General features: G+C 38.6%; 1 protein-coding gene and 1 long non-coding RNA gene across 9 annotated transcripts in view; one reads left to right on the top strand and one right to left on the bottom strand.

Annotated features, from left to right (window-relative positions):
- Positions 1-2112: 2112 nt before the first annotated feature.
- On the bottom strand, positions 2113-15521 carry SLITRK5 (SLIT and NTRK like family member 5). 6 transcript variants are annotated; one of them, XR_008296189.1, is made up of 4 exons: positions 15395-15519; positions 12630-12780; positions 9191-12226; positions 2113-8169 (listed from the first exon to the last, which is right to left on the bottom strand). XR_008296189.1 is itself a non-coding variant. In XM_027065086.2 (3 exons), exon 3 carries the CDS (start codon positions 12216-12218, stop codon positions 9339-9341), a length of 2880 nt encoding a protein of 959 aa, XP_026920887.1. In that variant the 5' UTR covers positions 12219-12226; positions 12630-12780; positions 15395-15519; the 3' UTR covers positions 2113-9338. The 6 variants fall into 6 exon arrangements, 5 of the variants coding, with proteins under 5 accessions (XP_026920887.1, XP_026920889.1, XP_026920888.1 ...); XM_027065086.2 differs by having other exon boundaries at positions 2113-12226; XM_027065088.2 differs by lacking the exon at positions 15395-15519 and adding an exon at positions 14803-15120 and having other exon boundaries at positions 2113-12226.
- An 846-nt stretch (positions 15522-16367) lies between these two features.
- The window catches only part of LOC113601080 (uncharacterized), a 127237-nt gene continuing 118629 nt past the window's right edge, over positions 16368-24975 (top strand). For all 3 annotated transcript variants that reach the window (XR_008296192.1, XR_003422225.2, XR_003422224.2), the window contains exon 1: positions 16368-16758. This is a non-coding gene — a long non-coding RNA (uncharacterized LOC113601080). The remainder of the gene's footprint in view (positions 16759-24975) is intronic.

Raw genomic sequence — 24975 nt, 5'->3', positions numbered from 1 at the left:
TTATTGGATTAAAAGCCAAATTCATACCACAGTAGATAAAATAAACTTAGTACTATCTATATTATTAATCATTATGTAGAAGAGCCGTAAATTTAGAATATTAAAATGATGAATGCTATGTCACAATTTATTCCATCTTTTGTAATTAACGCTACAAAAATATAAGTCAAAAATCATTAAATATTATACATGGTACATATTATTGGTGCATCTTTCTATATTTATTATGGAATATTATCTAACAAAAAATAAGTATGCCCAAGATTGTTTGAATTAAAACCAAAATAATGGAAATTACCTCACATATAATTTCAAAACGTTTTGGTTAAATGCAAACAATATAAGCCAATGTAAGAAAAATTGCCACCCAATTTAGAAACAGAACTCAATTTTTTGAGAAATGAATATTAATCATATATTTTTGAAATACACCGAAAGCTCAGTGTTACTATTTCAAAGAGTAAGAATATGTCATGAAGTCAATAAAATTATACCAAGTTCTTTCTTTTCAAAGAAATTGTACCTTTAAATGTACTGTAAAATATCTACCAATGATGACTTAATATTATAAAAAGAATCCCACAGTTAATGCAGAAATGAAAAAATACATTTCCAACTAATATAATATTAGAAAGAGAAGAAAGGATGTTTTTATCTGGAAGATATATCTTTCATAGATACACTATAAATAGCAATGATAATTAGTATGTTAGTTTTAGAAAGAATCACAGTTGACATATACCCAGTAGAGACAACGGAAAGCTAATTTTTTTAAGGTGTTCACAAATCACACACATTGTATTAATTTTTACAAATTGTAAATAAGGCTGAGATACAAAGAAAGTTGCCAAAGGACAAACCATCTGTAATGGAAAAAGGAACATATTTCAGAATTTTAGAATCATCTTTCTGCCTTGTTGCCATTGGCTACCATTTGTGGTATAACATAATGAATAACGTGAAACTATTATTTTGTTATTTCAGGCACAGCTTATTAAATTTTCTACAAAGAAAAAAAATTAAGATTACATGATTGTCAAACCAAATCAAGAGTAAAAATAAAAGTCCAACTGACAGTATATTAATATATCAAAGCTAATTCACATTGTGTTAGAAAATTAACAGAGAAGATGAAATTCAAAATTTCTTTACAAAGTATGTCAGTGTTTAGTCTTAAAAAAATCTTAAAAGAGAAACACATTTAGAAAGTTTGGGAATCTCGTTATGTTATCTTTTGCTTCCTCTAAATATACATCAACTTGCTTCCTCTAGGTATACATCCAATTACAAACAAGTTATCATTGGCACAGTTAGCAATACTAAAGAATATCTGTACTCATTATTTTCTTCTAACATAGTGAAAAAAAATAGTCTTGGCAATTCTGTCTCCCTCTTTTAAAAATTTTTGCTGCTAAATCTATTGGATCAGCTTTTCCAAGTTATATCTTCCATCCTTGAAGTGATTCTCATAATATTTGATGTTTGACATATTTTCATTGAATTGACCTTTTGCACTGTTTTCAAGCACATCAGCAGTTAGACATTTGGGGGAAAGCTTCTGTTGTGAGCTGTGATTATAATTTTCCCTCTGTAATAACACACTCTTAAGTTACTATTGCAGCTCCCCTTAGGATGTCCAGGGTCCTTCAGAGTCAGGGCCGTTTGCAAAGTTGGCTCTGGAGACTCCAAGTGGCTGTAAATCTTGTATTTACATTTTTAATAGAACATTCATATGTAGTAAACTGGTTTCCTCTGGTTGTAAAACTATTCACTGTTTTTTTTCCTACACTTAATTTTAATTTCTTTATAGCATCAACCTACATAGAATTTGCAACTTCATATATATAAAGCATTGATAAACTCTTGAGCTCCTAGAGAACACTGCCTGAAAATCCATGATTGTGATACATAAATTATAATACTGCAGGAGCAAATTTTATTTAAACATTCTTAAAAGCTAAGATGCCCTCATGGTCCAGCAGATCTATTATATGAAGCTGCTACGTTAAGACAATATGAAGAGTGCTTATCTAGCCTAACGGCATTAGAATTCAAATTTATTTTTTATCTTATTATAAGATATCTTATTATATGTTATCTTTTATAGAAGACTATCTTATTATAAGATATCTTATTATATGTTATCTTTTATAGAAGACAGATTTTTCAGAATCTAGACTGTGCCTTACCACTTGGCAAGCATTGCTTTAGTATTTACAAGCACACAACAGTGGCATTTGTAAACTATACGTGCTACCCAGTTAATCAGTGTGTGTAATTTTAAGTACATTAGCATTCCAAGAAACACTTCACCTCATCTTTACATGTTTTGTATTAAAGATGGTTATTAATGAGTGACGAGTCCACAGTGACAATTTAATATCCACATCCTCACACTCCCACATTAAGTCATGCTTACATAGTGCTTGGACTGTTACACCAGGAAAAAAATCTGACTAATCATGTCTTTAATGTTTTGAGGGGATGTCATTAATCTGAGGATACCTTTAAACTTCATGAAAGCAAACTGAAGAAATATACCAAGTTTTTCTTTTCAAAAATTGTGGGAGATAAATGGTTTGAGTTGCAAGAATTAAACATAATAATACAGACCATTTTCAATGTGGTTAAAATTGAGCTTTTAAAGGAAAGAGTAGGTCAAAGCTATAATGTGACAACAAGCATATTCAAGTGCATCCTCTGTGAAAGATATCTTCCCTCAGACGAAAATTCTTAAATGAAGACAGTTCATTGTTAACTTAAAGTCGAAAGATCATGTAAACCATATGGAATTAGCAATTTCAAAATTGCATAAATTTATGCATAAAATGCATAATTCTATACAAAGACCCTTCCTAAATGGTTTTCTGTATATACAATTCTGTTAGTTTTGAAGAAGATATTTTAAGATTAGAATCCAAATACTCAGCATTTATCTTTTACTTTTTTTTTTCTTAATTACCAAGGAGATACTTAATTTTCATCTAAGACTTGGGGGTCTTTAATCCTAACAGGGTAACAGAAATATCACTGCACTGATTGAATGAATTAAGATGACAGTAAGGTGAATGATATTGAATATATTTTGACATACATGAGCAGTTTCTGGATCTGAAAGTTCACTTTCGTAAGTACCTATGTAAATATACTATTCAACTAGCTTTAAAAGTTTGAAGATAATTGTAAAGTTGAAAGGTACTATTTAAGTGAAATGAAACTTAACAGTGTTAGCTCATAACTTTATTTTAATATGTGCTACCTAAATATGAAACAAGAAAAACACTATGGCTATTTGTATACTTTAGGGGAACTTTATCAGGAGCAGAGTTCAGTAATATAGAGAAAAACATGTACAATGAACTTTATAATTAGGACTGGAGATTTAAAGTTGATATTAAAATTCGGGGTTTAAATTTGATAGATAAATGTTCCCCATTATTACTAGTATTTTCAGAAGTGAAACACCCTTTTGACTTTGGACATAAACATAGTAAAAATATTCTATTGTTGTCATGATAAAAAGCAGGAGTTTTATACAGGTGATTTAAATAGATATATCATCACAAATAAAATATTTTGTTGATCAAATAATCATTTTTACATATTTTTATATTTAATATTTAAATGTTTAGTCTATATGAGCCTGGTGAATCTCTCATGGATAAAACATGCTGGTCAAAAATTTTATTATAGTATCTGACAAAACAATTTGCTAATCAATTAACATAAGTTTACGGCTACCCTTCATGTTTTATTTAAATAGATACATATCTAATTATAAATTGAAAAAATATAGCAAATTTGGTTTCAATATCCAATATTAAGTGTTATTTTTAAGGAAGCATAAAATAAAATTCTTAAAAAATATTTTAGTTGGAACCACTGGAAATTATTATTGGTGGTGGAAGTAAATTTGTAAGAAAATCTACAGTGCATATTCCAGAACAGTGAAAAGTCACCGAATTTTCCTACTTGTCTTTATATGATTCAATATTGATCACAAATTCGAATTCAATTTATATCATGATATTTTGAAAATGATCTCTAAATAAGTTTGTCTAAAATAAGTAGACCAAGAAATTAATGAGCCTTTAATAAAGTCGCAGTTCCATTTCTGCATAGGTTAAATTTTTAAAAGAAAACAATTTATCCTTCATAACACTGTTTTATAATTTCCACTTTTAGAAACACATGTAATTTTTAAACATGTATATGTTTATTTTGTATTATAAATATACAATATTCCTTCATGTTCTGATAAAGACCTAATTAAGAAGAAAACTCTGGAAGACTTCCATTCAACATATCACTATGAACATTACTCTTCTTTTATAAAATGAATTTCCTAATATGTAATAAAAATGTATCTGATATAGTTAGCATTATGCAATATATCATTACATTTTAATTTTGACAGTAAATAGAAAATGAGAAAGTAAAATGATTTCATACTTGCATTACATCAATTCTTTATGAAATATTTGTTTTGATCTTCAGAAATTTTTTAAGAAGTAATCTAAGTCACTCTTTAACTGAATCAAGGTTAAATGTCATTTTTTTAAAAAAATGAGTATAAAATTATTCATTTTATAATATTGGTACAATTTCCATGAGAAATATTTGACCTGTGTCTTGTAAGCCAAATAGTCTGCTGTAAACAGAGTAAGAAAAGGGTATTATACTATAGTCACACCGAAACATTACAGTGCATAAAATCATTTTCTTTCCCCCAGTCTAACATGCCTAAAGCATAGACCATAAAAGTAGAATTTGAAATAATGTAAAAATTTGAAATATAAAGAACTCCAGATGAAAATTAAGTATGCAGTGCTCTCTTTGATAATATGTATTTTTGTATACCATATACATGCTACATAAACTGATGGAACTATCAATGGATAATTATAGAAAAGCACTAAATTAAATTAAAATTAATGATAAAATGCACAGTTGTCAAATGCAAGACTCAATGACATAAGATTCCTTTGGATATAGATGTTAGATAATTCTTTGATGGACTAATGTCCACCCACCTTCTTTAATTTTGTATTTACAAAAATACATATATTTGTATTTACAAGAAAGCAGAGAACTTTGGGGGGTCTGAAGAACTTTATCCATAAGTGAAATAGTTAATTTGATAACAGTTTAATTACCTTTTAGCAACTTTTTATTCCCTTTGAAAATCAATTAATTAAATGCCCCCTTCTAACATTTAAATCAGTTCTTTTGTTGTTTTTAGTTCTTCTTTCTGTTTAAATTTTAGTCTTAAAATTAGTTATACTAAATATTTTGCCACCTCTTGGAAATATCTTAATTTGGAGCCACCTGAAAAGTGCTACAAGAGCATATTCCCAAATGAATTGGAAGCATATTTGTGGTTTGTTTTATTTTCATTAATTTGGAGTTGTGTGACTCTGGGAACAATCCATTGAGCTCTTGAAATTAAGTAGCTAGTTTTTGGCATTTCAAACAAGGACTGAACTATTCTCGCTCTCCCCCTTGCCCTACTGAAAAGTAATCAAGAGAAAGGATAAGACAAGAGAAGGAGGGAGGAAGGAGGGAGATGTAAGCAAAAAGGACAAGAGTCTGGAAAAATAAAACAGGGAAAGAAACTATACATACTTAATTTGAATAATTTGCTAACAACATAATAATAAGAATAGAATTAATGATATGGGGCAAGCAACTGGTATCTTCAATTCTCTTCTTAAGTTCTAACCTTTTCCACATTATGTGTGGATGTTTTCATTGCACATAGTTTGATTTTCTTACTGAGGCTGAGGGAACAGTGGTGAAGGACAGACCCGGATACACAGGACATTTACCCAAATTTCACACTTCACATGTGTAAAGGTGATAATCTCGCCTAAACAAAAGATGTGTTCCAAGTATATTTATGCTAACGTTCATTAACACATAACTTCAACCAACAGTTTAGCTGTAAATAATTTTGAATGCGAGCATACCAATTATCACATTTACATAGAATATATTTACTTTCTCTGAGATAATTTAAGTATTTACACTATATTCATATATAGATAAAAATAAGATTTTGCAATGTCTATTTGGAAATATATTTGTATGAGATTATGCAACATATCAAATGGAAAAGCACAAAGAGTAAGCTTAGTTTGCATCCAAATTTTAATTGATGCCTGGAACATTACATATTGTTCACCAAAATGCTATGGAGAGAATTTGCAGGGTTCCTTAATCCAATCATATACCGCTGATATACCCAATTTAATTATTTACTCGGTGAACAACCTGAAACGCCAAAAATCAAATACTCAAAACCACACAACTCGTGTTCTATTGTATATGTTAATGTATTGGCTGGACACAATGAATAAGGAGAAATAATTCAGTTTTTTAATTCTACATAGTTTCATAACTCTACATGTTAAAAATTTTCAAGTTTATTAGAGCAGGAGTGAATTTACTCTTATCCCCTTCATACAATTGGGAAAAAGATAATTTAAAAATTAGAAGTAACCTCTTTTCATAAATCATATGATTGTTATTTTTGAAATTAAAAAAAAAAAGGCTGGACACCTTAGGAAGAGTAGAAGTACAAATGAACTACCTAAAGAAGTATTTGTGACAAGATTATGGACGATGGCGCTGGTTTGAATTAATAACATTATTAGGTGAATCTTTGAAAAATGCATCAACAAACTTTCTTTGGAAGCTACTTACATCATTCAGAACTACATCTTGAATTTCATGTAATTCTTATCTCTCACTTTTTATGCATCAATTAAGAAATAAAACTTACAGTGAAGATTCCACTTTGTATTAATAGTTTATAATTTATACAATACTGTCATATCTACATATAATAATATTGAGGAAGTGATTTGGACATTGAAAAAATAAGTCCCACTGTGAAGAAAAATTAAGAACAACCCCAATTGTGAAGTCAAATGCTATAATTTATTTTTCTTTTCTAGTCCTGGATTAAATATGGAGGAGGTAGATGAAGAGTAAGGTACTGTTTTTTTTTTGTTTTGTTTTGTTTTTTTTCATGATAATATCATGGCATTATTAAGCTTGGTCCTTTCCCCTTTGAAAAAAATTTGGGAAAGGGAAGATGTTACACAGAATGGGGATAGTTTACTTCACTTGACCGATGTAGCATTACTAATTTTTTTTTTAATTCCTCAGGGAAATTGTTACCACCTGTTCAATCTGAATTCAAGCAGTTACTGTCAATTTACTCATGGGTGAATGCTGCCTCTTTGTGGCAGAATGCCATGGAAAGTGTTCCTTAAACAGAAAGTTCATGAACAGCCCTTGATATTTTACACATTTCAGGTGAGATTCTGGGAAGATCCACTAATAGCGATGAAGCACATGGCTCTTTAAGTTTCAGATTCACTCAAACATTTCCTACTCTTAAATACTAATCTAAATTCATTGGCAAACCTTCCTCAGAGGTGAACAGCTTACACCCACCAACATTTCGAACATTTAGGATATATAGATCAACTTGAGATAAAGTACCCATCATAATCATTGAAGGTAGTTTTACACAAGTTAAAATTAGGAAAACTATGGGAATACGGGGAAATTAGGAAACTATGAGCATTGTAGACTGAATAAATAATACTGACACAACAAAATATATATCATTGGGAGAAAAATGAATAGGCAATATATTACTTACCACGGTCCATGTATTAGAAGAATACTTCAATAAGGAAAGAAAGTATACAATTGAAGTTTCATTAATAAAGACATTAATGCCACCTTTAGGAAAACATAATTCCCTGAATTTGCAAAGGAGAATTTTACATATATACATATATTCAAATTTGATAATTGGGGAAATTTTTTCATATTAGGAATAAAAGTTAGCTACTATGTCCTAATTGTTAATAATGGAGATTCAGTCAATCACACGTAACTACGTCTTTTGCACCTCAAGTAATCATTACTTCAGTCCCTCATATTTGACATAGTTATCAAGTGTTTATTCAGAAACTATTTAAAAAATTACATGTGCTGGGATACATATGAGACTGTAACAACAGTAGCCCCATCTTACAGAGATCCTGTTTGTGGTCATCATCATTGCTTGCTGCCCAGAGGGATAAAGACATCGTATAGAGATTTGTACAGTCCATCATTTGGTCTTCTGAGGTGCCAGTACATGTGGATCTGTACAAATGCAACTGGGTTTGGTTAAACAATCAAAAATCGGCTACAATAGTAGTCAAATCAATACATCATTTTGGTTGACTAATAAAAATACTTTTAAATCTTCTCTAATAAAACCAGAAACTTGCACACGATTCTTACTCAAATGGCCCAATTAATTGCCCTAATTTTTTTTCCTTTATACATTGGGATACAATCCGTTATTATTTTTTTCTTTTTTTAAATGACAGATCCAATCGGGTGGGTTGCATTGGCTTTACGATTTTCCCATTAAGTTCTCCACATTTTTAGTGATTTAAAATGCCTTCCTGATATCACTCCTGTTTTGGAAATGCAGGTCCTAATATAGTGCGACACCTCTGTGAAAATCATAGGCTAAATAGTGAAGGAAAGAGAAATGCTAAATGTGTATATAAAAATAGGTGCTACAATAAAATATTTGTATATTTCATCAATAAGTTATTTTGACTAATCAATTATGGATCATATAGCTCTGTAATTTTAATGATTTGTCCACATCTATGGTGATCATTTTCCAGATCACAATACTTTTGTTTTTTAATTCAGATGTCCAGAATGCATACAAACACATCCTTTAAAAAGAAAGGAAAAGTAATGAGATAGGAGGGAGGAAGGCAGGGAGGCAGAGAAAGAGAGAGGAGGGGGAGGGGGAAGGACAGAGAGAGAACAAACTTTCTACTAAAGTTGGGGTGTGCTAATCTCTCCACAAAAGCCATTTAGACCCACCCATGGCTTAAAGGGGCGCGGGGAAGAAGAGGAGGGAAAGGGAACAAAAGAGGAAGAGTAGAATCTCTGCGCTGCCATCTTCCACCGTTCTTAATGGCACTTCCAACCACCACAAGAACAACCGCGACCGTTAGCAAGTCGCTTGCGCAGCAAACGGCCCTCCGTAAACCCTTCTGCTCCCCTCCCCCACAAGAAGAGAAGAGAAGAGAAATCGATGTGCCCAGTTTACACAAATGTTTCCCCCACGTGTAAAAATTAAAAGGAAAGTGCACACCCTTTCAGTATCTTCCGCCCAAGCTGAGAATCTCGTGCCAAGGCACTTCACCCTAAACGTTGAAACAACACAATCAAATGCGTTCACCGCGTGTGTAGGCTTGCTTGTTTGTTTTAAATGCAAAAGCTCCCAGGGAGTTTCTCTGCTTTTAGAACTGGCTAAATGTGGTCTGTTTTTCCAGCACTTCGAGGTAGTCCGGCTCAACGTTTAGTTTTGCTTTTAACTCCAGATACTCGTTCCGGTTGGGTTCTACAAAGACAGCACTGGGGGGGCTGTAGAGCACCGGTTCCCGCAGCCTGCTGTCCCCTGCCCCCGGGTGCAAATACTGATGGGGGCGTCTCAGGTCATAGTTTGGGGAGAAAGTGTAAGCAGCGGGGCTGCACGGGAATTTGGGATATTCCGGGAGGCTGTTGCCGGCGGGGGTGGTGGAGCAGTGTTTGTCTGGTTCTAAAATGCCCCTGTAAAAGCGGTCGGCGTCCTGCACCGGCGACAGTAGGTCCTCCCGGGGCTCGATGGTGCTGACGCTATAGGCGGGACTCCGCAAGTGGTGGCTTTCCCGCCTCTCCTCCTCCCCCGGCTGCAGCTGCAGAGGCGGCGGGGGCTGCTGCTGCGGCGGCGGCGGCGGCGGCGGCGGCGGCGGCTGCTGCTGCTGCAGGTGGTGGTTGCTGCTGTAGGTGACCTTGAGCTCGTGCAGGTCTTTGTAATCCTCCACGGAGTTGCCCTCTCGGGAGCGGTAGATGGGGTTTTTGCACATGTGGCCCAGTGGATGGGGGATGTACTCGTACACGTGGCCCGCGGGCGTCTTCACCTTGGGCAGCGCGGGCCCGCGGTGGTGCACGTGCGCGTGCGGGTGGCCTCCCGCGCCGCCGCCGCCGCCGTATACGCTGTACTGCATGTTGAAGGAGCTCACGTCGGAGTTGTTGGTGCTGGTGTGGTCGCTCTGGTTCTTCTTCCTGCGCTTCATAACCAGCACGAAGAGCCCGGCGGCCACGAAGACGGACATGATAAAAACCAGCAGCAGGCTGAGAATCAACACCGACAGGGGCACCGACGACGCACCTCCCCCCGCGCCCAAGCCCGCGGGGGCCCCGGTGCTGTTCGACCGGACCGCGGGGGTCACCGCGCTGGTCCTCGCCGGGACCTGGATGGAAGAGGGCGTGGGCGTGGAAACCACCACGTCAGAGTAGTCTGGACACAGCAGCTCCGACTTAATGGAGCGCATATCGGTCTCCGCAAACTTCTTGGGCGCCTTGCAGATGACCTCATCCACCAAGACACCCACTTTGAGCTGTTCGACCCACAGCTTCATGCCCACCACGTCGCAGGTACAATCCCAAGGGTTGTCATGCAGGTCGATTTGGATGAGTGACTTGAGTTGGTCCAGAACTCCACTCACGGGCAAGGAGGTGAAATGGTTACTCCTTAGGTTCAGCCTGAGAAGGGTCAGGCCTGAGAAGACGCCTGAGGGCATGGCCTGCAGGAGGTTGTTATTCAGAAATAGCAGCTGGAGGTTTGGGACCGGGTCGAAAGTCCCAGACTGAATCTCACGTATGAGATTGTACTGGAGGAAGAGATACTGCAGGCTTTGCAGGCCATAGAACAACTCCGGGCTCAGCCTCTCAATCCTGTTGCCATTTAGGTAGAGGCGCCTCAGGTTGGTGAGATCGCCGAAAGCGCGGTCCTGGATCATGGAGATTCGGTTGTTGCCCAGGTGTAGGAGGTCCAGCCCCGTAGCCTCCAGGAAGTCGCTCCTGCGCACAACCGCAATGTAGTTCTCCGTCAGATACATCTTCTTGGGGTTGTAGGGCTTGGGCTGCAGCTCCGCGATGCTCTCGATTTTGCGCTCCTGGCAGTTGACGTTGAGGCCCAGATCGGAGATTTGTAGGTTGCAAGTGCACGCGGTGGGACACTCCAAAGGCACCGGAGATTTGGTCTGGTAGGCGATGCTGGGGCCATAGTTGCTGTAGCCCAAGTCCTTGGAGGGCTGCCGAGAGGTGGGGCGCACTCTGGGCTTGTTGGGTTGGCGGGTCCCCTTAGGGGGCTTTAAGGGGGGTTTGTAAACAGCTGAGGAAGAAGTGGCCACGGAATTCACCGAGGCTGGGGTAGTGTGTAGATACCCCGTGGTGCTCAAAGGCGTCTGTGGCCTCATCTCATAATCTGAAATAAGTTTCCTTGGGCAAAGTTCCTGCTTGGACACCTCGTCCAAATCCCGGCCGTGTAAGCGGAAGGGGGTCTCACAAACCACATCCCCCACCAGGGCCGAGTAGGAGATACTGTCCAACCAATCCTTGAGAGAGATCAGCTCGCAGGAGCAATTCCAGGGGTTTTCTTCCAGCTGTAACTCCACAACTTTATCCATGTGCTGCAACAGCCCCACATAGGGCAGAAGTTTCAGCCGGTTCCCCCGCAGGTCCAAGTGTGTTAAGGGCACAAAACGGAAGAGGTTGTTGGGTAAACTGGACAAGAGATTGTCATTGAGGATAAGCACCTGCAATAAATGCAGTTTCCCAAAAGCATTGGGTTCAATGACACTGATGTAATTGTAATCGACCTGTAGGTACTCCAGGCTCTCCAGGCCAAGGAAGGTATCATCTCGCAGAAGTTCCAGTTTATTATTGTTCAGATGCAATCTCCTTAAACCCCGCAGCCCGTGGAAAGCCCCAGTCTCAATGTCCTGGATAACGTTGCTACCCAGATGCAAAATTGAAGCCCCGGTGTAATTGACAAACTCATTGGGATAGAGACGGTTCAAAAGGTTTCCAGACAACAGGAGGTGGTAGACTGGGAAACGGGGAGGGCTAATTTCAGAGAGGCTGATGATCCCCCGGTTTTCACAGCTCACAGTTAAAATGCCGTCCTTTTCCTCACAAGGACATGCATTGTCACAGATTTCCCCATAATAATCGATGGTTTCTGCACACGAAAGGACGAGAGATGTTAGAGCAAACGCTAGACTCTGCAGCATCCAGCTATGCATTTTTCTGTGAAGGTCCTGTTCCAAAGTTACTGGGGGGCAGCAAGTGTGCATTTTACCTCCTGCAAGGGAGAGAGGAGAAAAGGAAACAACATAATATGACAAAAATTTAAGGGATTGGGAAGAAAGTCTCTCTCTTCCCTACTACTATTTCTCTGAAATCCAGAAGGAGGGGATATGAATGACCCCCCCCCCCCAGTGGAACACCGACATTCTCCAGACTTTATTATTATCTGATACTCATTTTGATTTAAAGGTTGATTTCATTTCCTAATGAGAACAACAGAAATATGCTGCCCTTTACAAGAGAAGGGCAGTTTAGATAAAGTCCCATTTTAGTGTTTTCCCTGCTCCCCGCTCTTTTCAAAACCAATCCATAAATATACATAAAATGGCTGTCAGTTCAGTTTCATGGTTCTAATTTAAGAGAAAAGAAACACCATTTTACAAGGTTCCCCACCTCACCTATAGCAAACCCGTCTGCCTTTCTTTCAGAACCTCCTCAGTTAACAGTTCACCGTGAAGGTCTCCCATTTTCACAGAAAAGCAAGGAGTCACAATACTTGGGCTATTTTAAACCGTCGCTGGAAATGCCAGGGTGGGAACCTAAAGAACACTTTTCAGAGGCAAAAAAGAGATGTAAGATAATGCATCAAAAGGACCCAGAAGAAGCTCTTAAATCACCAATTGTCTTCAGGAGCTTTGAGTGTGGAGAAAAAGGAGAGCGCGTTCCTTTGATGGTGGACTTCACTACCACGCTTTTAAGCACATCAGCGTCCTAATTGCATGCACGGTGCCACTTAGCAGCGCTTCTCTGAGAGCGCCCTGCGTCCACTTCTCCTCGTTGATCATGTCAGCGACGCTACCAAACCGCATCTCTAAGCCACCGAAATAGTTCTGCACGAAGGATTACAAAGAACTCAGCGAAGGCATCCGCAATCCCGGAACACCTCCCGATACCCGGAGTTTAAAGAGGACGTTCCTGCCGCTTACCCGGAATCAGCTAAAAGTAAACCGAGGACCATCCTTACCTCCCTTACCTCCCGCTCCGCGTCCGTTTGCCACGGAATGTAACACTAACGCTCCTGGATTAGCAGGATTTGGACTCAACTAAGTACCTCGCCGGCATCGCCAGCATCTTTGGAGTTGTTTCTTACATTTAAGTGTCAGTGTTTTACTCCCCTTCCTTTTTTTCCTTTCTTTGTTTTTCCTTTTTCTTTTCTTCTCCCCCCCCCCCCCCAAGAGAAAAAGGCACTCGGGCTGATTAAAGGCGAAATGGAAAGGGAGGGAGAACAGCAAGTAACATCCGTCTGTGCTTTAATATCCGAATTTCATCTTCTCAAGGAATCGATCTGACCCCCACCCCCTTTTATTTCTGGATTTCTTTTTGTCCTCTGAAAGGCTTCCTTGGACTTGCTACTTCGGGTCGACAGCGGTACTCAGAAGGGAAAGGACACAAATGGTCAGAGTGTGTGAGTGCGTGTTGTGTTGGCTGCGGCGGGGGGGGGGGGGGGGGTCGGGGGGGAGGCGGGAATTGGGTAAAAATGCTGGGCTCTGGGAACCCATGCCTCTTCTCCAGTCAACCTGGCCTTTGCCTCATCAGCACCGAAGTCTGATGTCGAATCACAACCAAAACTAAAGCCAAGACGTTTCTGAGTCACGGGTTCAAGCCTCGCTCCCCTGGCCGACTCCAACCCGCGTTATTAAGAGCCCCTGCATTCGCACGCTCACGTGCAAGTGTGCCTGAGAATCATTCACGTGTGGCCAACCCAGACGTGTCGAGACGAATCGGAATCACAGTGTATAAGCCTCACAAGTATCTCCAACCTCCCAACGCAACCGCAAACGCCTCCTAGCTTAAAAGCGGAAAAAACACCCCCTATGGAAAGCAAAACGTTTACCTTGAAAATTCAGTTCTCCACAGGATGAAATCTGCACATCCATTCAGCAGGGGTTGGGTCCCCTCCCCCTCCTTCCCTCGACTTCCCCGCCCCCATTCACCTCCCTCCCTTTCAGACAGCCCATCGCAAATTGTGACCAGCCGGTATTAAACTCCAGCGTTTACAACTTTAATTCAGTTCTGGGTAGCCGGGGTCGAAGAGCTTCCTCTCACCCCACTCTCTTTCCCCTCCCCCTTGCCATCAAAGGAACCCAAAATTTTGAGAAAATAAAGTTGAATGAACCGAGGAGGGCTGACATTCTGACTGGGAAACGCACCTCCGATGTAAATTCGCGGGTGCGTTGCACATTCTCAGATTATCTGATTTTTTTTTTTTTTTTTGGAGGTCGGGGGCGGAGGAACTGTATTTGCCCCCAAAGAATTTAGACCTTACACCATCGCCCTGCACATCCCTGCATTACACAGAGTGGGGCTGCGTGGGCTGGAGCCCAGCACCCAGGCCCGACCCGTGGCTCTGGGCACAGCTGCTCCCACAGCGGCCCAGGCAGAAGCACCCGGAGTTCCAGGACGCGAGGCTCCCTTCCCCCACTCCGCCCCAAAGCGAAGGAAGGGAAAGGGAAGGAAGGAGGGGAGGGAGGAGAGGGAATGCTAGCCATCCCGCTGCCACACGAACACACACACACACACACACACACACACACACACGAGCCTCTTTTGCAAAGTAAACGGTCGACTTACCCCGTTTCACATCTCCAGGGCCCACTCATCATAGCCGCCCCTATAAAAATACCTCTTTGGGGTGTGCATTGGGTTTCCGGAGCCCAGGCAGGGCAAGAAGGCGGCGAGCTGTGCGGTCCGAGCGGCGGGAGGAAAGAGGCGCCCGGACGCCGCCAGCCCGGGGCCGCCGCCGCGGTGGCGACCGCAGGTTCCGGGGCTCCCCAAACGGCTCTCCCCGGCAATCTCCGCGGTAGTCGAAGCGGGCAGCGGGGTGGGGGGGAGGGGGAGAAGGGGGCGATCGCGAGCGGCCGACAGGGAAGGGAGGAGGAGGGGGCGGCGGAGGACCGGCTGTAGAGGCGCCTGGCGGTAGGGGCCGGGAGCAGGAGCCGGGCGGGGCGGGGAGGGAGCTGTTGGAGGGGGGGAGGCGCGGAACCCGAGGAGGGGACGTGAAGGCTGCCAGGCACCGCCGGCCCCTCCAACGTGACGGTCAGCCCCGCCGAGCGATCGCTCCCGTTCACACTCACGCTCACTCGCACACTCGTTCCCACCGGCTCCACCGCGCGATCGCAGGGTCCCGGGCACCCAACGCGGCACTCCCCAGGCGGGTACTTACAGTTGCCATCTGCATAAGGGGCAACTTTCTCCAAGCCAGCAGCAGCCGCCGCCCCCTCCAGCCTCCGGCTCCACGAACCCTCGGGCCTGGGTTCGCGCTGGCCGCCCCTCCCCTCCCCCCTCAGCTCTCCTCCTCGCCGTCTTCACCACATTCCCCCCTGGTCAGTGGCGCACGCCTGGGGACTAGCCAGAGGGAGCGGGGCGCGGGGGTGTGCATGCATCGCCCGCCTTCTTCTTGCAGCGCACACTGTACATGGTAGTGAGGGGGCGAGCAAAGGTGGCATCGGCCCCTTGGCTACTCCTGGGGTGGCTACGGCTCCTGCGCCGTCCTCCACCCCCCGCGTAGTGGCGACCACCGCGCCGGGATCCCGCCGCCGCTGTCCCCTCTCTCTGTCCACCGCCGCGGCGGCCCCTAATTAGTATTTGTACGGTTCCCGCATCCTCTTGGCAGTTTCATCACTCCCGGTGTTTGCAGAGGTTTTTCTCATCCTTTCCCCAGATGCGGCGCACGATCGTCATTATTTGGAACTCTCTATCTCCGACATCCTTTAGGGGGCCTAGGGGGGGACAGGAGCAGCGTTGTTTTACGCCTGTGGCGTGTCCCGGCAGCCTGGCGGCTCTAAAATACTCAGAGAAAATCGCTTCTTCCCTCCCGGGCGCTGAAGATGTGGCAGCACGGTAAGCATCACCGGGGTCTCTGAGACATCTGCTCCAGCGCGGGCGCAGGGCCCCGTCCAATGCACTTGTTTATTGTCGCGCCGCTGGTGCGAGCCAAGCTGCAGCAGACATGATGGGCCCGGGGCGAAGCGGGCGCTCGGTGGCCGATAGATGGCAGCCGAGGGCGAAGGCGTCCCTGGATTCGGGCGGCGCAGTCGGAGCCCCCTTGGATGTCACAATCGTGGGAGACGAAGAGTCTTGGAACCTGTGCGTAACTCGAGCGTGGGACTGTGCAATCCTTGGATTGAAAAAGGGAGGAGTGGAAATAACCCCGACAGTGCCAGGCTTGTTGGTGGTCAGGGACAGATGATTCCAACCCTGTGCTGATCGCCTGCCTTCCTCCCACCATTTAGAATGATACTGCCCCTGCTTCTGTCTCTGTACTTAACTCTAAAGGACCCTGGAAGAGGGAGTGGTTCATCCTAGCTGCAAACAAGGGCGCTAATGCTTTTTTTTTTTTCTTTAAGAATTACGTTTTATAGGTATGTCTGGGCGATGCAAGGGAATGTTAACGACTTTCAGAAAGAATGTTTGTGAATACATTTGGTGTGTACTAAAAAGCTGGAGACCCCTAAATAAATGCAGTATCTATAGAAAGCGAGTTTCTTGAAGAGTCACCTGCTAAACTCCACTAGCATCATCTCTACAGTAAGTATTCCTTGCTCTTGCCTATGAAACCAGACACCTCCACCCTAGAGGGGGGTCTTTACATTCATAAGGCATATTTCCAGTGTTTGTAATACTTAGACCTGCAGTCCTTCCCAGGTATAGAAAAAAAGTTGATCATAATACGTGGCCCAATGGAGGCTGAGTGAACATGTGCCTGTTCGTATGATAACCGGGAAGTTTTACCATTTAAATATATTTCATCTATTTTATTTTGGGATTAATTATGAATTAATGTTCTTTTGGGATCATCTTAAACATAATTGATATTGTCTCCTTCTTGGTAATGTTTGGGATGCTATTGTGGTTATAATATCTTGATTAAAGATAGGATTATAGAGATTCTGATATATATATATATATATATATATATATATATATATATATATATACATACACACACACACAAACATCTTTTCACATCCTCTCTCTGTGTTGAATTAGAAGGAGTTTTCTAGAGGTGGTGAATATTGCAGCCTCCTGAGGTTTTGCAGCATTTCTTGAAATTTCCTCTCAATCTGTTTTGCAAATATTTTTGTCAATCCATACATACTTTGTTTAAATTCAAGGCATATACAAGAGAGGGAGAAACAAAGTAATCTGTAACATCATTGAATAACACAATAAAATCTTATAACAGAACTTCCTGTAAATTTAGAAACCTTTGGCTGGGGAATGAGAGCCATTTGCCACAGGTACTTTATATAAACAGAGAACTTAAACTTCATCCACTAAAGTCTGGTTACCATATATTTTATTTAGTCATCATCTTCTAACATTATATATTTTAGAAAATTTATTTTTAAAGTATGAAATTGCTTTTATATTTTTAAATGAATGTGTTAAATTGTCATGTTTTAAAAATTACATATTACTTAAACTTGGAAACTTTTGGCTTATCAATATTAAGTTCTATCACAGACATAATTTTTGATGTAGACAAACTCCATAGAAATTCTGGGTATAACATGGTTTAATCAATTATTGGAATTTTCAAAATAGCTGTAGTATAGTTTTAGTTCATTATTTTATTGCTTTCATAAATCTTAAAAATTGTATTTAATATCACAATTCAGTTTAATTTTTGATTTTGAATTAAAGGATTTATTTCCTAATTAAAAATAAATTTGTTGAGCTAAAAAGTTTTAAACATGGTAGCAATTAATTTAGGTTATAGTTTTGTTAGAAACAATATTCCAGTTTATTTCTTGTGGTTCAAATAAATAAGTGATGACAACTTTCTACCATTTACTCAATATTAAGGATAGCCTGAGAAGCCATCATGATGGTTTACCGCTAGGTGTCTCTATAAACTGCTGTGCAGGAAAGTGAATTTGGAGAAAATACAGTGACATGCGGAGACCAAACAGAATTCCGGAGGAAAAACATCACAAAAATAAGGAAAATCCTCGTTTGCTAGTCTTTGAACTCTTATTTTCTTTGAATATTGACTATGGCCAGAAAAGAAATAAATTAATCATGTAACAGGGATCAAATTTAAGCCAAGACTTTCACCTACACGAGCAAACATATCTATGTTTCAGTCCATACTAAACAATATAGTCAGATGAGATGTATGCTTGGTTTCACATAATACTCTAAAGAATGCACAGGATTTCATAAACACTTTGGGGAACTAGAAAATGAAATGATTGATCAAATAGATCCCTCCTGAATTAAGGGCATGATACTAAATTAAACATTATTTGATTGAGTCGGTTGGATGTGATAAGTTGAGAATCTGTGTCTAAATATTTGTGAACATACGTGTGCATATTATAGTTATTAATTATCTAGTATAATCATAAATATGTTTCATATATGGTAATACATTTGGCAATAATTAGTGTGAATTATGGACATAATCTGATACCTCCCTAATAAAATTTAAATTCAAAACACAACTAGCATACTTATCACTTGAAATTGGCCATATATCTTGGTGAATATGAATTCACCAATGAATTCATATTCATTATTACCTGGAATTATCATTTTAGTGTTTTATCAACTCTTTGGATGAATTCTTACATTAAATAATTTCTTAAGAGATCTCATCATATTACGTTTGTGTATTGTTGTGTGGTTTCTTTAGAATATTAAAATGCTAAGTCAAGAATTTTGGTCTCTCATGAAATAACCTAAAAGAGATTATAAACAAGGAAATTCTTTTGTGATAGTGATGAGATCTTGTAAATACTAACCAACGTTATTGAAATCTAAAGCAAGTAGAACTTGCATTTCTTCTTGTTAGCCTAACTGGTAAGTTAAGATTATAAAATCCAATGCTAGATTCCAGACTCCTCCCAAATCAGCTCTAATAAGAGTACTTTTGTGACAGTGTAGCTAAAGGTCTATACAACCCTATTTGGTAAACAACACATTTTTCAGATATATATCTTTTTAATGTCTTTGAAATTAAATTATATATATCACATATTCCTAAAAGCAGAAAAGTTTCTCCTCGAAGGGAAAACATGAGTCATCTCTTATGATTGTTTCTCTGTGTAATTGATAAGCTAAATAACTGTAGTATAGCATATTTTTTATCAGTTTGGTACATTTGGATTTACAACAATTGAAATTATCATGCAGTGATATTTATCAAATTCAAATGACTAGTTAAGCTGATTAATTTCAGCAAGATTATTTATTCACTTTTAGATTTAATTTGTTTTTTATAGTCTTAGATATTTGCCGTCAGAGGCATAAGAGAAAGATGTACATAAAATAGACAATTTTCTTCCTTGCTTCTTACACTTACTTATAAATATACTCTGATAATCTTTTGATAGATTAGGTGTTAAAACTCTGTCTTTGGAGGACAAGTTGGAAATATCTTCCAGAATTTAAAATGCATTTATATTTTCAACAATTATATTTTCAGAAAGTAGGCTACAGGTGTACCAAATAAAAAGTACATGTACAATATAATGTACCTGTAATGTACATGTACATGTAATATACAATGTAATATGTGAGAATAGTCACATTTGTAAGTGACTGAGTCTAAGTGAAAAGTGGTACATATCTATCTATACCTTGGAATGCTCTTCTGCCTTTCATAACAGTGTATGTAAGTATATGTTCCTGTCATTATTAATAGCGTCCATAGCATCCATCTGTGTACATTGCTGGGGAGGAGGAGAGAATCTTTCTGGAAGGATACACAAATTCAGTAATGGAGTTTGCCCTTTGGGGGAAGACTAGGGAGTGTTTAGTAGGATGAAGGTTTTTCACTTTACATTCTATTTTTTATTTTTTCAAAATTTCAATTTACATGCACATTTCCAATAAAAATTTTCAAAATACATGTACTTGAAAAATAAGGATATTACAGAAGATCCCTGACTTGAATGGTTCGACTTAGGAGTTTTCAACTATATGCTGGTTTGAGAACAATACACACTTAGTGGGAACTACTTGGAATTTTGAGTTTTATCCTTTCCTGGGCCAGGGATATGTGGTACGATCCTTTTTTGTGATGCTGGGCTGTGGAGTAGCAAGCCTCAGTTCCCACTCAGCCAAGCGATCACAAGCTAAACAGCCCATAAACTTAACAACCATTCTGTACCCATGCAGCCACCAGTTTTCACTTTCAGTACAGTATTCGATAAATTACATGTGATATTCAGCCTATTTTTATAAAATAGGCATTGTGTTAGATGATTTTGCCCACCTATAGGCTACATAAGTGTTCTGAGCACATTTAAGGTAGGCTAGGCTAAGCTGTGAAGTTTGGTGGGTTAGGCATATTAAATGCATTTTCAACTTACAATGGGTTTATCGGGACATAACCTTGTTGTAAGTCAAGGGAAATCTGTATTTGGAACAATGATATGGGAGGTGGTAGAGAGCTGAAGATGACGTTACCAAGTTAATCTCTGTCCCGCACTTCTCAAAACTATTTTTTCTATGACACATTGCTGTCAGTGAAGACACCAAATATCTTTCTAAATATGTGACTATAAATTAATTAGTTAAAATGTTTTTTCTTCGTAGCTGTAACATGTGACATTGAATTCTAGCTGCTAGTCCTAACTATTAGAATAATAATTAATAGAAGCTGGCTTCCCTTTCCTTCTTCCCTGTGTAGAACCATACTGGGTACTGGTGACGTTACCTTTATTTGATACTGTGGTGGGTGAAGGAAAGATCAAAATCGTTCTCTAAAGAAGATAAGTGCTTATGCTCAAAATTGTCAGCAGCAGATCTTTACTGCTATCGGCAGGAAGGTGAGTGTGTAATTGTGACATATTTTAAGTATACAAACTATCATCAGGCCCTGTTAGAACAAAGGCTGCTGCCATTCTGCTTATACTCGCATTGAGATATGCATAGTCCACTGGAAAAGAAACAGTTTTATTATATAGCTAGAATAGCTTTTCTATGTATCTTTCTATTAGGGATAGGATTTGTCTCTTAAGGTTTATCAGTTCTTGGGTCTCACATATCTCTAGTCGTTCTTAGGAAACAAATCCAAACAGGCATTATGTATATCTGTATTTCCTGTATCCTTTTCAGGTTTTCAAAGAAAAACAATGAGCCATCCTAAAACACAGTTTCATTACAAAATTTTCAGAAGGACTGTTGTTTATAGGAGAATGTCTAAATTGACAATACTTTATTCAACTTTTATCAACTAGGATCTTTCATTCAAGGGGAGACTCCCATAATCTCTCTATCCCCTCAAAACAAATCAGCTTTCCCAACTCCGAAAGTTTTGTTGTACTGCTCATTCATCTAACTGGCTCTTCCCTTTTCTTTCAGCTATTGTTCTAGAGAATTTACTGTAAATCCTTTCTTCACCAAAAAATTCCTTTCTGTCCACTCTAACCAACACCGAAGACTTCCTTACCTGAACGTTTTCTTGCATTATCTAGCACTTGCCTAGCACGATGTTCTGTTTCCTGATTAAGGTTGCCATTTTCTTCTGGGCTAGATTATCATTTCTTATTGAGCAAAGAACTTGAGTTTCTTACCCCTCAAACAGTGGAAAACTGAGCTTCAAAAGACTCTTTGTATACACAATAAATGCATGTCCAATTTTGAATTTTTTCATTCAACAAATATTTATTTGTTAAATATATTATCCTAAACCATATTATGTTTGATATAATATAATTGACTCATATCAGGGTAGTTGAAGGATTTCAGGGTCATTTTTACTTTTTGACAAGTCACTTGCATTCTCCAGTCAAAATAAGTGGAATATAATATATAACAATACTAATGCATAGGGGCACCTGGGTGGCTCAATCAGTTAAGGGTCTGACTTTGGCTACGGTAATGATCTCACGGCTCGTGAGTTCAAGCCCCATATCAGGCTTTGTGCTGATAGCTTGGACCCTGGAGCCTGCTTCGGATTCTGTGTCTCCCTCTTCCTCTGCCTCTCCCCAGCTCACACTCTGTCTCTCTCTCACTCTCAAAAATAATTAACATTAAAATAATTTAAAAAATACTATTGCATAAGTTGAATACTTGAATAGTATTTTTTGTAACATATATTTGCCAAGCCTCTATAAAAATGTTCTCCAACAGAACGTTCTGTGATGATGGAACTAACCCCTATTCACAGTGTCCAATATGATGGTCATTAGCCACAGGTGACTGTTGAGCAACCGAAATGTGGTCGGTCTGACACAGCAAATACAATTTTAATTCTTAAAATTTTAGCTTATTTATATATAAGTAACCACATGTGCCTGTGGCTACCATATTGGACAGTACAGATCTAGAGGATAAATCCCTAGAAGGCTGCAGCTGTGTTTCTCACACAATTTCTGGGATACCTTGAAAGTCAATCAGTATGAACAGCTGTACTCATGAGTAATGATGGTGATTATGACACTCTCAATAAATAAGGACAATTATGATTCACATTTGGCAAGGGGCCTGATTTGCATTCTGTTGAGGGTCTGTATTCAATTCATTTAAATTGCATTCAGTTGAAGACTCCTGCCATTCTTTTAAAGATTTCAAGGCATTTTACAGGCATTTCAAAATTCCTTATTACATCCTTATTACACCACTATAAAGAAGGCAAGATAGATTATTTTATATCAATAGAATTTTATTAGAAGATAAGTGCCTTTTTATGTATGATGAAGTATTCTCTAAGGGGCTTTTCTTCAGATCACACAGTGGGATGTTAGTAGAACTAGAGAAGAAAGTCCTAAGAGGGTATTTTGCTTCAAGGAACTATCCTGGAATAGGCTTTTTGTACAGAGAAGTCTGTCAGTCAGTAACAAAACAGCACTTGAACTCTTACATTCCACCATTTGAATACAAAAGCTCTATTTTGAAGTTCAGTGCTGTCTTGTACAAGTAGAGTGGGCAGAGTTTGGACAAGAAATTATAATTAATTAATTTATAGAATGCAAATATGTCCTCTAATTTCCATGAAGATCTGAATAAATCTCAGTTTAAATAAATTCATATTTATATATTTGAAACAGAGATGTAATAGCTTGGTAACCAGTCCTCATTACAAATTATTATAATATTTGAGATTAATTTTTATTTGTTTTTGATCAGATTATCTAAAATATTAATAATAAAATTGACCTATATTTCCATTATTGTACTTCTTCTTTGGGCAAAATCAATATAGCTTCAAAAGAAGCATGAATTGCTTGAGAGCTTAAGTCCAAAATTGAGAGGAAGCCATCTGATCCATAGCAGTACAGTGGCGCTCAGAGACTTCAACGCCATTCTTGATTCTGACTTGGCAACAACTATACACTTGCATTTCTGCAGAAACCACTCTGGGTAGATCACATATTTTATATATAAAAAAGTTACTGTGCTTCTTTTCAATGGACCTTAAAAAAAAACACGCTGGTTAATCAGATGATAAGTGTTAAAATGTCCCTGGAAGAAATGTAGTATTATTACCCAAAATGTAGACTTTAAATGATTCACTTTATCCTAAAATGTAAAGTTATTTTCATTTAAATAAATATTAATAATAGAATGATAATGATAATGGTGTACATTTTGTGATAAATGGATCTAAGGCAGCTAATTTTTATTTAATATTACATGATGCATTTTTATCCTGTGATCAAAAGCATTCTGTCAATCTAATGATGCTTCTCTAGTGAAACTAGATTCACAGTTATTGTCATGTGACCTATTATAATGTATGCTGCAATTTTAATTGATTGTTATGTATCCCAATGAACAAATAACCAATTTGGATTTGAATCACTAGTATAAGAGGCATGCTTCATTGTACAATCAACTGTGTCCTTAACTGCAATATTATATGGATAGTGACTGCTATGAAGACAGACTTTGATCAATGACTATACTGCAACTTGATTGTATGTAAATACTAAAATTTGTTTGTAGGTATTTTTATATTAAAAAGTTTTCAGTATAGTATTGATACAATAGTATTTAGAAATCATCTATTATAGAGAGAGAAGCTTAAATTGATTTGTCCCAAAGAATAGGAATCTATTTGATGAGGTTTTTCAACTTGTAATTATATTTACCAGCCACAGTTAACACAAGCATCAACAAGTGATTCTAACATCATTTATAATTCAAAATCAATCAACTAAAATGTATGCATGCCTACAACATACATTCATTTTCTGTTTGCCTGCTATTTTGTGAGATGGTCATATTCTTTCATGTAATTATTAAAACAACTTCATGTTGCCTCAAGGTAGTTGGTGATATTCCATGTTTCATATAGACAGTATAGAGCAGAACCATACCATGATATGAATTACAGGGACTTTTAGTATCTTTTTTCTTTTTCTTTTGATGCACACTTTTGGACTTTTACTTCAGTTTAAAGGAAAAGTGAAAATAATGTCTAGCAATACTTAGTAATGAGCTTTAATAAGCATACCTTCTAAGTGATTAATCATTTCTATAATGTTGAATGTTTTCTGAGAAAGTCAGCAGTAAGAATACCTTTCAAATTATTAATACATAGTGTTACTCTTACAAATAAAATATATCTTAAACTGATCATTAAATATATTTACAAATATATTGTTCTACCTTAAGAATAAAAAAAAATTATTAGCTACCAGGAGTTATTGTCACAGCAACTAGAATACATAAGGTTCATAAAACAATATTTTTGAATACATATAGTGTACTTTTCTAATGTAAAAAATGTCCATAATAGGTTTTTCTATTTTTGAGCTTTTGACTAATTATTATTTTATATTTAGT

Source organism: Acinonyx jubatus, chromosome A1, assembly GCF_027475565.1.
Source record: "Acinonyx jubatus isolate Ajub_Pintada_27869175 chromosome A1, VMU_Ajub_asm_v1.0, whole genome shotgun sequence".
NCBI lineage: Eukaryota > Metazoa > Chordata > Mammalia > Carnivora > Felidae > Acinonyx > Acinonyx jubatus.
Note: the sequence above shows the minus strand (reverse complement) of the source record. Positions and strands in the feature narration are given on the sequence as shown.

Coding starts and splice junctions, on each gene's coding strand:
- SLITRK5 (XM_027065087.2), bottom strand. CDS start 12,218: ATGCACACTTGCTGCCCCCCAGTAACTTTGGAACAGGACCTTCACAGA.